At 41.4% G+C, this 13729-nt stretch overlaps 2 protein-coding genes across 3 annotated transcripts in view; one reads left to right on the top strand and one right to left on the bottom strand.

Moving 5' to 3' along the window:
• The window catches only part of vgll4b (vestigial-like family member 4b), a 39310-nt gene extending 30975 nt beyond the window's left edge, over positions 1-8335 (top strand). For both annotated transcript variants that reach the window (XM_020096868.2, XM_020096867.2), the window contains 3 exons: positions 2225-2492; positions 2769-2886; positions 3484-8335. In XM_020096868.2, the coding sequence (XP_019952427.1) occupies positions 2225-2492; positions 2769-2886; positions 3484-3737 (640 nt within the window). In that variant the 3' untranslated portion in view covers positions 3738-8335. The remainder of the gene's footprint in view (positions 1-2224; positions 2493-2768; positions 2887-3483) is intronic.
• An 886-nt stretch (positions 8336-9221) lies between these two features.
• Positions 9222-13729, bottom strand: part of atg7 (ATG7 autophagy related 7 homolog (S. cerevisiae)) — a 54200-nt gene continuing 49692 nt past the window's right edge. Inside the window, exon 19 of the mRNA XM_069535263.1 lies at positions 9222-10724. Within this exon, the coding sequence (XP_069391364.1) occupies positions 10692-10724 (33 nt within the window). The 3' untranslated portion in view covers positions 9222-10691. The remainder of the gene's footprint in view (positions 10725-13729) is intronic.

Below are 13729 nucleotides of genomic sequence, written 5' to 3'. Positions count from 1 at the left end.
CCCTCTTGTGTGAGGATGTGGGCATGCCCACTCGTTGGCAATGATTAAAGTTTGGAACAACTTCCACAACCATACTGAAGACCCAGCTGCTGGGAGGGGGATGAGAGATCGACCTTTGTTATGATAAAGCTTTGCTTAAAAATGAAGATATGGGTTTGTAGCGTTTGATTAAAAGTTTTAACAACAATACATTCAGTTGTGCACAGTTTTGTTATTATTATGACCTGATTTCAATGTGATAAACACCACCAAGGAATCATTTCTGACTATTGTAGAAAAAAGGAACTTAAAAAAACCAAAAGCTGGATGGTCAGCCAGGGTTTGTGTAAGAGCTGCCAAGTCTCTCCCTCTTTAACCCTCAGGAAGTTTGCAGCAGATTGAGAGAAAAAGAAGAAAGAAAGACAAAGAGAGAAAACAGAGAGGGGGGTCCCTCTGCTAATGTAAGCTCTCGGCACAAACGAAGGAAACTACCGACCTCACTCTTTCTTATCGTAGAGGTCCGGACCATTCACATGCAGCCCCCCCACCTCTCCTAAGCCTTTCCTCTCTCCCTCTCTGTATTCTGCGGAGACTATTTATTTGTGGAGGACGGTGCTGTGGACTCCAGATGCTTGACCCAGCAGTCAGGTTGCCTGGTCACATGGATCTACAATTGTTTGCCTGAACTTGTTGTTTTGCATCCAAACAAACCTTAAAGAGCGGCTGCAGCTTTTTTTCCTTTTTCCTTTTGAGTCCGTTTGTTCTCACTCAGACCTTTTCACACGGGTGGGAAATGCCTCCACACAGTATCTGGTTGAAGAATAAAGACAAGATTTCATGTCGTTTTCTGGCCTCCATTGTTTCAGCAGAGCTTATTTAAAGTACATTTTAATAGCTTTTTCCTAACTGAGGCTTCATTGTCTATGTATAGTGTGTATTACAGTGTTGAAGGGAGGAAAGGCAGTGTGTGTTGATTTGTGAATAGATGTGGGTAAGCATGTGGGTGTTTGAAGCCTGAGAGAGAAGCAGAGATAGCAAGAGCCTAGTACAGTAAATCTCACTCCCTGTAACTGGGCCTCAAATTGTAGGAGGGGAGTGGAGCTGCAGGAAGGGTGTAATACACAGTCCAACACACACACACACACATGCACACAGACCACATTTGACGCACAGAGGAAAATAATTGCTACCTGTTAAACTGCAAGCAAGTGTGCACAATATCAGGCCCAACCACTTCACTACATATTACAGTCATTATCATCAGAGCTGGGAGCCGGAGAATAAAGAGGCCAAAATCTGCGCTGTATTAAACTGTCACTGTATAAATCTCTGGTCTTTATCTCTGTGTTTTCAATGAAGAGCAGGAGGTTTTTTTGGGAGGTGGTGGGAAGTGACTCTCTCAAATGGAATGGGAATGTTTGTGGCCAGCTCACCTTCTGTCAAAGTGTGTTGTGGAATAGAAGTCAAGCAAAAGAAAACTGTAAAAAATAAAACGACAACAGCATTGGCAAGATTTGTTGAAAGTGAGACGCAGCTGGACTCTTAGGACTTTCACGCTGCAGGATTTTCCAGGTTTTCATCTAGACAGCAGTGAGTGCAGCTGTCCTCAGGCTCCCTTGGGAGATAAAGTAGATTTGTGGAATTTTGAACTTTTTGCCCCTATGCCCCTCTGTGCAGGGGTAAGTTTGTAGTTCATCCATGTTAGATAATTTTAGTGTTCCTTCCAAGAAAAGAGAGTGAGTTTGTGAGCATGTGCTCTTACAAAATAGTCTTATCAATCTATCCTCCAGCAATCAGAGTGTATGTTTTAGATCAGTATTAAAAGCATCTGTTTGTCCTGCCCATTTACAATTGTTCATTTGTTCATCTTCTCTGTTGTCGCTCTCATTTCATTCTCTCTTAACTGACTCTTATCTCTCTGTCCTATTTGTCTCTACTTTTCATCTTTTCATTTTCTACATTTCCACCAGTCTCTTCTCCTTTCGTTTTCACTTGAGCTCATCCCTCTCGCAGGTTTGAACATTTGATAGCCAATGTAGTTTTGGATCCAGTATCATGTTGGTAAAATACAAAAATTACTTTAAACTTCCGAATTTCTTTAAAATGTAGCAAAGAACAAATCATTTTAAAAGTTGGAAGCGTAATAAATGCTTTCATTCCTGAATCTCTGAAAGACATTAGACTATTAAATGTATCTGCCTCGTGTAAATTAATGTGGTTCTTCCTCTCTACCTCTGTTTCCTAGGAAACCTAGTGGAGACTACCGCAGCTCTTCGGTCTCTAAGGACCGGAGCCGGAGCCCCATCGAGCGAGTGGTGGTGCCCAGCGGTCTTGCAGTCCACAGCAACCATCTGTACAGCCACGCACACCACCACCATCACCACCTGGCCAGCTTAGCCGGCATGGACCAGCCACTGGCGTTAACCAAAAACAGCATGATGGAGTCTGCACGAAGCAGCACAGCAGCCATGACCACAGTGCCGCAGGCAGTCAGCGCCATGGAACGCCAGCAGGTATCATGCACATCTTATTACATTCTGATTATTTGAAAATTGTCAGGTAAACCTCAGCTCTGGTCTGACCTCCTTATGATGTGACTGTCCTTTCATCAAAGTTAATTGAACGGTCGATAGGAGGAAGTTTCCAATTGATTTAAAAACCTGTTGGCAACTGAATCATTCCCTTAAACCTCAACTCTTCTCCTGGTCTGTTTCCTTTACTGTAATATTTCCCATGCTCTATTTACTCTTCCTGCACCTAACACGTTGAATTTTGTCTTTATGTTTCAGAATCGTCCTTCAGTGATCACATGCGCCCCGGCCAACAACCGCAACTGCAACCTGTCTCACTGTCCAGTCTCTCACAATGGCTGCTCAAGCCTCACTAACAACTACAGGAGAGCCAACAGTGAGTGCACTCATGCACATGCATTTGTACAAACACTCACACATGACATGCTTGTTGTGTGTCTTCTTTTACTTCAGCAATGTTTACCAGAACTTGGTTTGTTTAAAACTTCTCCCAGAGGGCAGCTCACTTTCTACATTCAGTCTGACTTATATAACTAGCGATGCTTCAGTTTTTCTCTTTATAGTCCATCAGTTGTTGTAATGCAGCCACTACATGCTTTGTTAACAGTCTCTCCTGTTATCTGTGTAGTTAAAGTCATTTGAGGCTCCAGTTTGTTTTCTTCTTCTGCTCTGTGTCAGTTATGTTTTTTGTGGGTTGATAACTTCACTGTGGTTGTTTTTTTATGATAGCAGTGAAATCCCTATGATCTCATTGAGGTTAACATTGAAATTTAAAACAGGGATTTAATGTAAAAAAAACTGCAATGAAAAAGTGAAGTAGATGTTGGATTTCGTTTTTTCCATTGAAATAAAACCCACATTACTAGTGTTTAAGCTGATGTTGGGTAATAAATAACCCACTGCGTATTATACAAGTTTTATTTCGTCATGGGGATTAAAAAATCTGTTTCCTTCTCCCCCCTCGCTCTTTTAGCCAACACAGCCTGCGACCCAGTGATCGAAGAGCATTTCCGCCGCAGCCTTGGGAAGAACTACAAAGAGCCCGAGCCCGCCACCAACTCCGTGTCCATCACAGGCTCGGTGGACGACCACTTCGCCAAGGCGCTGGGCGAGACCTGGCTGCAGATCAAAAACAAGGGGAGTCCCTCGTCGTCTGGCAGCAGCCCAAACTCCTCCCCCGACAGTCACATGATCAACCACAACCACTCCCCATCTGTGGTCTCCTGAAGGGCCCGAGAGATTTTAGAGGGATTTGCCCCCGCTTCCCCTGCCCCCTCACACCCCACTCCCAATCACCCCGACTCCAACATCCCTGTCACTCTGTTGGTCTGTCACCAGCGTCCCAGGGGCAGCGCCCACCTGCGGGTCGAGCGTGCTCTCTCCCTCTATGCACTCGTAGAGGATCAAATCAGCAATAAATAAACCGTTGGTTTTTTTTACCCTCTGTCCTCTGGTTAGCTAATGTCAGACAATAAGTCATGAGTGATGAGGACTCAGCTCTTGGACTGAAAGGAGCATCATCAGGCACGTGTCTGTAGTTATATGTACATAAAGAGAGAGAGGAGAGGCGGCGTTTTAATTATTAATTTTCTTTTCTTCTTCTTTTGTTTTGTTTTTAACAGTAGTTTTTGTGTACTGCTTCTGCGTTATGAGATGCCTGATGTTTGATAGAAGAGATGAGAAAGAACCACCTTGGAGAAAATAATCACAAACCACCTGACTGTGCTACCAAAGAAACCTTTAGACGTTGACGTTTATCAATGCCCAGATCAAAAACAACAACCAACAACAAATAGCCACCAACTAGGCTCCGCTCTGGTCTTGTTCTAAGTCTCTCACCCTCTGTCTCCTCTGTATGTGTTACTGTATGTGTAAACTTAACCGATCGACTCGGTCTGACTTGCACTACTGCCATAGAGGGTGAAGGCTAACATGTCAACATCACAATCTGGCACCGTACACACTGGGATTTATAAAACTGAACTCAAACTGACTGAAATCAACTTTTCTGGGACCGTATAACATCTACCTGGACATAATTTACTCCTGGCCAATATTATGACCCAAATAAATTTGATGTTGGTTTATTTAGCTGTTAAATAAAAAAATGGAGAAGGTGGGAGAAGAGCAGAATTCTATCCCAAGCCATTTCACTTACTGTTTGTCCATCACATGTTAAGTTCTCCACCAGCACTCAACAGTCACATTAATTCACACATGCGGGTGCAGAGAGCGCTCCTTATTAAATTTGAGGTGTAAACAATTAGTTCAACTGTGTGAGGAACTGGCCACTTCTCAATTAAAGTAAACTGCTGTCACCATGGAAACGTATAGAAGCCTTACTCACACATATTCCACATCCCTTAAAAAAATGAGGAAACTGCAGGAAAACCTCATGATCGAAAACACCACTTCAAGCAAACTGTGTCATGTGTAAAGTACGATGTAGGATCGAAATCAGATTCTTCACCCGCTGGTCTTTACCTGTTAAGATAATGTGCCAAGTTGTTGTGCGGTGATTTTTTTTTTTTTTTACGAGCACAGTCAGGTTTTTATCAAATCAGTGAACTGTGGTGTTGATGGACGTAGTACAAAGTGCAGCGTGTCACAGCGCGGCGTTTGCAGGAACAAAGAGCTTTGATGTGCTTCACAGGCTGAACTGAACTGCTGACAGTGACGCGGGGATAGATGACACTGCATGTCACTTTGTGGTTGAAAGAAAAGGAGATAAAAAAGAACTGTCTGGTTTCTTGACCGGGGGAGAGAAGATTATTCAGATCTCTTCAAACACGCCCTTTGTTTTTGTGTCTCTTTGAACATGGGTGTTGTAATTATATTTGGCTCACACCCTGCTGCCCCTCCCTCCCTCCCTCCCTCCCCTACACACTGTGGTTTGGTAGATTTCTATAAGGTTCGAAGGGTAAACTAATGCTTTTACACATGCATGTATTTTTTGTTTTGTTTTTTTAATAGCTGGTATCTATTAGTGTTTTTAAGCATTTCAATCTTAACTACTATTAGCCTTTTCATTCGGACGGTAGTTGTTACTTCTTTCGTTGTTAGTAACGGACATAGACACTATACACTCACTGCTGGGTCAGTTGTACTCCATATTATTATTGTTATTGTTATTATTACAGTTTTGTACTTTTGTTTTCCATTAATATCAGTATGGTAACAAACATCTGTAGTGGGACAAGCCTCCGGACAGGCTCTGTGTAACGATTGAGACCTGCGTTTCTCAAAACCACCTCAGCACGATGGGCGTGATCGCCAGGGTGTTGAGTCGGCTTCGAGAGACGCTGCCCGTTAACGGTTTTCTTAAGATGTTGATCCATTGGTGGTACAGGATGCTACGGCCTTCAGCGTGACAAAGCTGAGACACCAAATTGGCACAAATCAGTCTGCAGGGCCTTGTTTTCCACAAAGCCTGAGATAAAATAAAACAACATAATTGTTGTGAGACTATTTGGGTGCCGTTTTAAAACCGCCACCTTCTCACCAGCCTTTACGTGCGCTCCAACAAGTACTAAGTCAAAGACAAGCTAGCAGGCTAGAAAGCTTTTGGAAAACAAGGTGTTGTTGATGGTCAGAGACGGTGATGACAGCTCTCAGACATTTTTCTGACCCATAGATAAATGTCTAACACTAATTTGAATTTAACTGTGAAAGAGAAAAAATAACGTCCCTAAAACAACATTGGAAAACATCATAGAGATGGAAACAAACAACACAACTCTGGATTCGTGATGCGCCATCAAAACTCTCTCAAACCTCAACAGTTGACTTGTCGTGTCCTGACTTGGTGTCCAGCCTTTTTTTTGCTTTATATTTCACTGCTTTCTGTTCTGAACAACATTGTATTGTTGCTGCAGTTCAAGCTGCAGCCTGAAGAAATGAATTTTACTCTGTAAAAAGAGCCTGCGCCACAGCGGCATACATTCCTCCTATAGGGAACTTTGTACAGGCCTCACTTACACTCAGTATCTCCACATCAACAGATCGAGCTGATAACCAGCCACTTGTCCCAGAGGGTCCCCACTGACGTCTTTATGTCAGAATAACAAGGTGTCCACAAACGTATGACGGACGGACACACGATGCCATAAAAGTTACCAGGACGTTCAGTGCGAAGAACTTACAGAGCTGAGGTTGGAAACAGTTTAGTGTCATTGCATGACTCTAACATGAGGTTTACAGATTCGACATATTTATTTGGTTTAGGTATTTTTTAATCAAATATGATGAGTACATCCATTAAAGTTCTCAACACGGAACGTTAGATCCACACATTCCATCCTCTCATTTCAGAGCAGATGCAACAGAGCCAGAACTGATGGTACATGTTTTAAAATCCTAACCCAACAGCCAGTGAGTCGACTTCATTACAAACAGGTCGTCTACAATCTGGGCTTGTTTTCTGTGACAGGTTCAGAGTGGGTGGTGAGTTTGTTATGTTGGGGGGGGGGGGTCAGAGCTTCAGGAGCTGAGCTTCTGTAGAACAGTCTGCGAGACGTTCACTGCCACGAGTCTTTTCACAGCATCACCTCCTCCTCAGATTCAGTTGACCCTGACTAAGATTGGATGTACTTCGCATTTTGTAAGAAACCATGAGGGAACGAGGCTTGGTGTCCAGAAGATTTTGTTTTTCTGTTATTATTATTTGTTCTCATTATTGTTTCACTACCACCCTGTAGGTAGGAGGCTCTCTCTTCGCTTCGGCACACTCTCCCTACAAACTGTAGGAAAATCACTTAATAAAAAATTACTTTTTTTATAATAGGTAACTATAAGACCATCATTACGCTGTGCGTAACGAATGTACAGAGAAAAAAATCGTAGGTATTTTTTGAGGAACAATTAATTTGTTAATGATATGTAGCTATTTAATTGTTTTTTCCCCCTGTCCTTAAATTGTAATCATTGCATTTTCTTTTTTTTTTTTGGTGAAAAAAGTTGATCTTTTTTGTTAATAGAGTGCAGGAGCACGGAAAGTGTATGAAACCACAACGAGCCACCGCTGTCCGTGACAATCGCTACTTCCATTGGCCCCCGGTGATCCGCCATCATTTAGACTGTTTGTTCCTGTGACTTCTGAGACGTCACTCGTGAGCAAAAAGAAAAGAGTTGGTCCTTAACAGCAGACTCTTGATCAGTTTGCATGTTTTGCTTCGGTGGAACAGAAAGATGTTGCTACCAGCCCACAACGCTCGTTAGCCTTTTCCAAACCATTTCCATTTAAGTGTAAAAATCAACATTAATCACGGGCTAGCAGGCAAGTTACATTTCCACTACTGCATGTCAGCACATTGTGGGTTCTTTAGAAAATCTTTTGATGACTGATTTTGGTTTACAGATGGGAACCAAGCTACAAGGAAAAGTCTTGTTGAATTCGAACACTGAAATTGGCCGATGAAAATCTCAAAACATATTTCAGTGGTATTTTGTGCTGAAGTTCTTCTGCTTCGTTGCTCGTCAGTGAGGCTGAGACGAACCGAGCAGTAAATGAGCTTTGAGGATGTCACGGTTCCCATCTGGAGGCCATTTAGCATCTGTAAACACCATGAAAATAAATTGTGCAGATAAATCAAAGAGGAGTTGCTCTATACTCTGACTACCACATTTTCCAGGTTCTTTTTTTTTTGAAGTGGAAGTAGCATGTACTTGTGGTATTAATACTCTGAACTGTAAAAGAAGAGAAGACATTGTATTAAGAAAACAACAGTCAATTTGTGGCTCTGTGTCTCCTACTAAAAAGGTTTTGGCAGGCCACCTTTTTTGTACGTAAAGTAGCCTTGATGAACAATAAAGTGCTTTTAAACCACTGTCTGAGTGTGTGGGCCTCCGTCTCAAGTAACTGTGCTGCTGTGCTTGTGCTCAGTAATGGGATGATTATGAAAATCAAATAGGTAAAAGGTTGTACAACAGAGTATAAGGGCCTCATTGAAGAACAAAGTTCTGGGATTTCATAAAATCATGTAATCTAACAAGAAAAAAGGCCCAATGACGATAAATAAAAAAACTTTAACCAGTGAGCAGAACCAGCAGTCCCCAGAGTTTCACTCTCTTGATCCAAAATCTTAATAAATGTCACTGTTTCTTGAGAAACAATAAAATTCATCAGTCGACCAGCGTCAAACATTTCCTTCTCTACAAGAGGCCAAGTGTTTCTTCAGAATACAGTTTCTTCCACTGTCACGTCACAGATTCTTCTGATAATATGATGCTGAGGAGCCATTTTTTCATTTGTGAAAATTATACTGAAACATAATTTATCAAGAGTCTCCACATGTCTCATTTTAACACAGACGACAGGCTGATCTTCTGATATTCTTTCTAAAGTGACAAAGTCTAATATAACTTTTAACTTTGACTTTAATGTGATAATATATAAACTTAATTATTATAGTATTATGACTACTCTCGTCCAATTACAACTTTACTTTAACAATAGTACGACTTTATTCTCACAACAACTTAATTCTTGTAAAAGTACACCTTACAGCATTATGACTTGTAATATTTACACATATTTAGACATTATTTTAACAATAATACAATTTAATTCTCGGAATCTCGATTTTTTCCCTTAAAGTGGGAACCAACATCGACTGTGAACTTGAACCAAATGGATGGAATGTCGTATGAATTATAGAAAAAACTTCTGATCTGATCTAAATCTGAAATAAAACACAATTCTGCAGCAACATGGTGTTAACAGTTTAATAACAGACACATTTCATCCCTGTTTTTGGTGAAATATTTCAAGATGAGAATTAGGTAAAAAAAACAAAAACTGAGAAATAAGAATTATGGAAACAAAAGTCTGAATCCTGAGTTTAATCTCACGTGTGACAATGAATCTGGAGGTAAAAGTCTTAAATTGTGGGATTATATTTAATTATTCTGTTTATTTCCAACCTTCAAGCTTTCCAAGCTTCTCATTCCACTAATCCTTGTTCTTAAGTAGCTGTTGTATACGTTTCTTAACACTGAAATTATTACACACGTCAGCAGATCAGCACAGAGTAAAAAAACAAATGCATGCGTCAACACATACGTAACGAAGCGCTTAAGTTTCTCCAGGTTTTTTCTGAAGCAAGAGTAAATATTTTCTGTATCAGGAGCCACTGTTGTGTTGCTGCTCAGTCACATCTGTGCACGTTTCCTCAAGAGTGATGCTGGTTTAAGTATTAACAACTGTATGTATCACAGACGGGGAGACGGATGGATGTGCTGAGTTGTCCACCGTGTTTTGGGTTTTCATAATTCATCTGAAGCTCAAACTGAGTGAGTGAGCAGATGTAGTTTGTCAAAGTCCTTCCAAAAAAAACGGCTCCTCAGCAAATCCAGTACTTGTGCTGACGGAGAGACTCAACCTGCGACTGTTCACTGAAGCCGTCTCAGAAAAGTCAATAAGTGGAAATGTGGAGTGTTTTGTGTTTTAGCTCAAGGAATCGAGCTGATTCCGAATGAATGTGACTGAAGGAGACGTATTCTGCTCACGTTCAGATTCAAATAATCTGTCCTCAAACATCAGCTCCTCCGCTCAGCCTCTGTCTGAAACACTCCCTGTGAGGCTTTATCTGGGCTCTGATTGGCCCACTCCGTTGGGATTGGTCAACCATTGTAGGAAATGTCAGCCCTCCGCGTTCGCTTCACCTGGCTTTGTTCTGGAACATGCCAGACTAACAGACTACATGTGCATTATGTGGGGCATCGAGAGGTCACGTGACATCATGATGTTGGTGCCATCCGCCTAAAACTAAAAGAAGGAGGAGACAAACGCAAAAAAAAAAACCATACAACCAAAAAAAACACAGAACAAAGCATCATACATTTCCTTTAAGTACGTGATTAATTAACAGGAGTAAAAAAAATCAAATTTTTTAACTGTTCGTATCATTTTTAATTGAACTATTACCCACCTCTGAATTTCTATTTGTTCTATTTTTTCTGGTCTTGAATCCAAATAAAGACGAACTGGAATTTTAATTTCAGCATCAATGTTGTAATGTTCTTGGTTGTGATGACGTAAATTTCATGGTTGGGTTCAGTGTCGTCCACAAAGCCCTCAGCGAGTCTTTCACTCCACTTGTCCTTTGTGAATGTTGAGATCTATTGAGGAGGACCAGACAGAAACGTGGAGGCCACAGTCCAGTCCGTTGGTTTGTTCGCCCTTCAGATGCTCTCGTCGTCGCTCATGTCCCAAATCTGACGAGACAGAGAAAAAGACATTGAAATAAACACTTACGGCAAAAGTACAATTGCATGGTTTGACCGAATATACATAACTGAAGCTGGTGTCTGAACAGGCTCCAGAAAAGACGAGTTAATGGACCTTGAATGTGTCTATGGAGGTTTTCTTGTGAACACACATTGCATTAAGTAGAAATTCAGAGTTTCTCTCCCACTAAAGTGTTTCTGACAAACATGACATCTGAAAAGTTTTGTATTTCATTATCAGATGTTGATCAAAGCCATGTTTGCACTTTTCAATAGGAACAATGTTTGTAAATCACGCTTAATATCTATGTTCATGTCTGGATACATATGGTATCATCAACATCTGTCAACAGCTGTTAGGACATAACAAATAAGAAATAACAAATAACCGGGATTCTGGTTTTCAGTGTGTTTCTAATAACTGAATAGTTTGTTCAAACAAAAAGCACGTCAGAGAAAATACAGGAAGCCTGCAGCTCGTTTCTTGGCTCCATGCACCGAATGTATAAGAGCTTTTAAAATAATTATTTACATCCACAACTAAAACCTGCCTCACCAGGAAGTGACAGCAGCATGTGACACACACACACACACACACATGCGCACGCACGCACGCACGCACGCACGCACGCACGCACGCACGCACGCACGCACACACACACACACACACACACACACACACACACACACACACACACACACACACACACACACACACACACACACACACACACACACACACACACACACACACACACACACACACACACACACACACACACACACACACACACACACACACACTCACAGGAACCTCCTTTGCAGTACTGCGTCAGTAAACAACAGGCCTTCTCCTGGCAGCAGTTTCTTCACATTCTCGCTCTGTAAGACGTAATTCACATACCTCTAACACTGGAATGTTTCTCACACTCACACACACTCACACACACTCACACACACTCACACACACTCACACACACACTCACACACACTCACACACACTCACACACACACTCACAGGGAGTTTTGACACATACGTGCTGGGTTATTTAAACGAGCTGCTTCACCACACATAAGAAACTGAAATTCCAGTGAAACGACTACGACCGAAAGAAATGAAATTCACACTGTACAATACTGCCTGGAGCCGAGGATGTACATTTATACACACCAGACCCCCCCTGTGATTACAGTCCCCATAGTAAAGCTATCGAATAAAAAGAAGTGGTTCAGATCTTTCAAGGAGACACAAAAAAAAACACTCAAACAAAGAACCAGTGAAGTTGAGCTGCAGTCGACAATTATTAACAATTGTCCATTAACAATTAAAATTCAGATTGTTTTCTCAAATAATAGTTTGTCTGTAAAACGTGATGTCTTTAAATGTCTTGATGACAAATGTCTTGTTACAGACCAAAAGGTCAAAGTTATAATAAAATAATGAGAGAAAAGCAGCAGGTTGTCATAACAGGTTGTCCTAACTGGAACCAGACGACGTTTAACAATTTTGTCAATTCGTTTTTTCAGAAAGGTTGCACTAAAAGATACAAGCTATGTTTGTGCTTGTTGATTGGAGGGAAAGTTTCACCTCTTCAGATCCCAGACACAAAATAAATCAATTGAAAATGTGATTAAAACAATCTGAAGGGCTGAAGGTAAAAGAGGACGTTGGGATCTTCAGCTAAAAACTAAAAACTACATCCGAGTCTCTCTCTCGTCTTCACCTCATGAATGTTTCCTGGTGTCATATTATTTTTTAGCCTAAAGTCATTTGTGGGTTAGGGTTAAAAAAACCATCCAACCTGTTCTGCAGCACAAGAACCTGAGTCAACCAGAAAACAGATAACAAACTAAAACTGAGTGTTATCACAGCCCTGTAGTCGTCCGGTGGATTTTTTTCAGGGCAGAGTGGAGAATCAGGGACAAATTCATATCAAAGCTGGACGTTCTGCATTTCTGCTCCACTGCTGCTGGGGAGCGAGCATCAAAAGGAGAGCGCAGCAAAGAGCTCTTTGAAATGAAGCGACACTGGAGCCCCTCTCTGGACGACTGCCATGCCGCACTGATGGCGTGTGTGTGTGTTTTGACAAATCTTTTGTGCAAAATGAAAGAGAGAGAGGAGGCAGAGAAGGGAGGCGCTGTGAGGGGGTTTGTGGGAGACCTTATGTAACGTGAATAGCTTCAGCAAACTGAGGCCAACGACGTTTACTACACTCTTTCGAGCAGGGCTGAATACTTGGGATGTTTCTCGAGCGTTTAACTGGTGTTGCTGCAACACGTCAGCTGATTCTGCAAAGCTGAGATCAAAATAAATCACTGCTCACTCCAATCACGGAGATTAACTGAATTTACCAACTGCTTTTGTTCCAAGTCGACAACCAGCACCTGAATGTGAACCATTCAAAGAAAACTATTTTTACTGACTGTGAAAGATTTGGTTCTATTATATGTTAAATATGATTATTTACAGTTACACATATTTGTTCTTCAAGGTTGGTGCATTGAAATAAAACACTCTTATATATTTATACCACATTTAAGTTCCAATGAATTCAAGTTAACTTCCTCCTTTCATACAAAAATGAAGCTTAAAATAAAATCCTGCGTGCAGGTGCCTGCACAGTGGTGAACGGGGGATGTAGTAGCGACGTCCCACCTATAAACATGCTCGACCAATCACGAGTTCGTCTTTCAGCTGTCAATCAAGACGTTTCTCACCGTTTTGATAGAATCAAATAACTAATTCACACCAAAGTTACTAGAAAATGATCAGAAACATTAGTTTGATGTCAAAAAGTACCAAAAATGTTCATGTGATGTGTTCTTTGACTTTATTTGATTTTATTTGATCCATGTCCTGTCTGCTAACATGGAGCAGGTGCAGTCCATGACCTATACTGCAGCCAGTCGCCTGCAGGCATCATGAGAGTTTGGCTTCACTTTTGGGGAAGATGTCATGTCGTCCATCTTTACGTCTATTGCTGATGTCAGCA

Source organism: Paralichthys olivaceus, chromosome 2 (genome assembly GCF_024713975.1).
Source record: "Paralichthys olivaceus isolate ysfri-2021 chromosome 2, ASM2471397v2, whole genome shotgun sequence".
Classification (NCBI taxonomy): domain Eukaryota; kingdom Metazoa; phylum Chordata; class Actinopteri; order Pleuronectiformes; family Paralichthyidae; genus Paralichthys; species Paralichthys olivaceus.
This window is presented reverse-complemented; position numbering and strand designations above follow the sequence as displayed.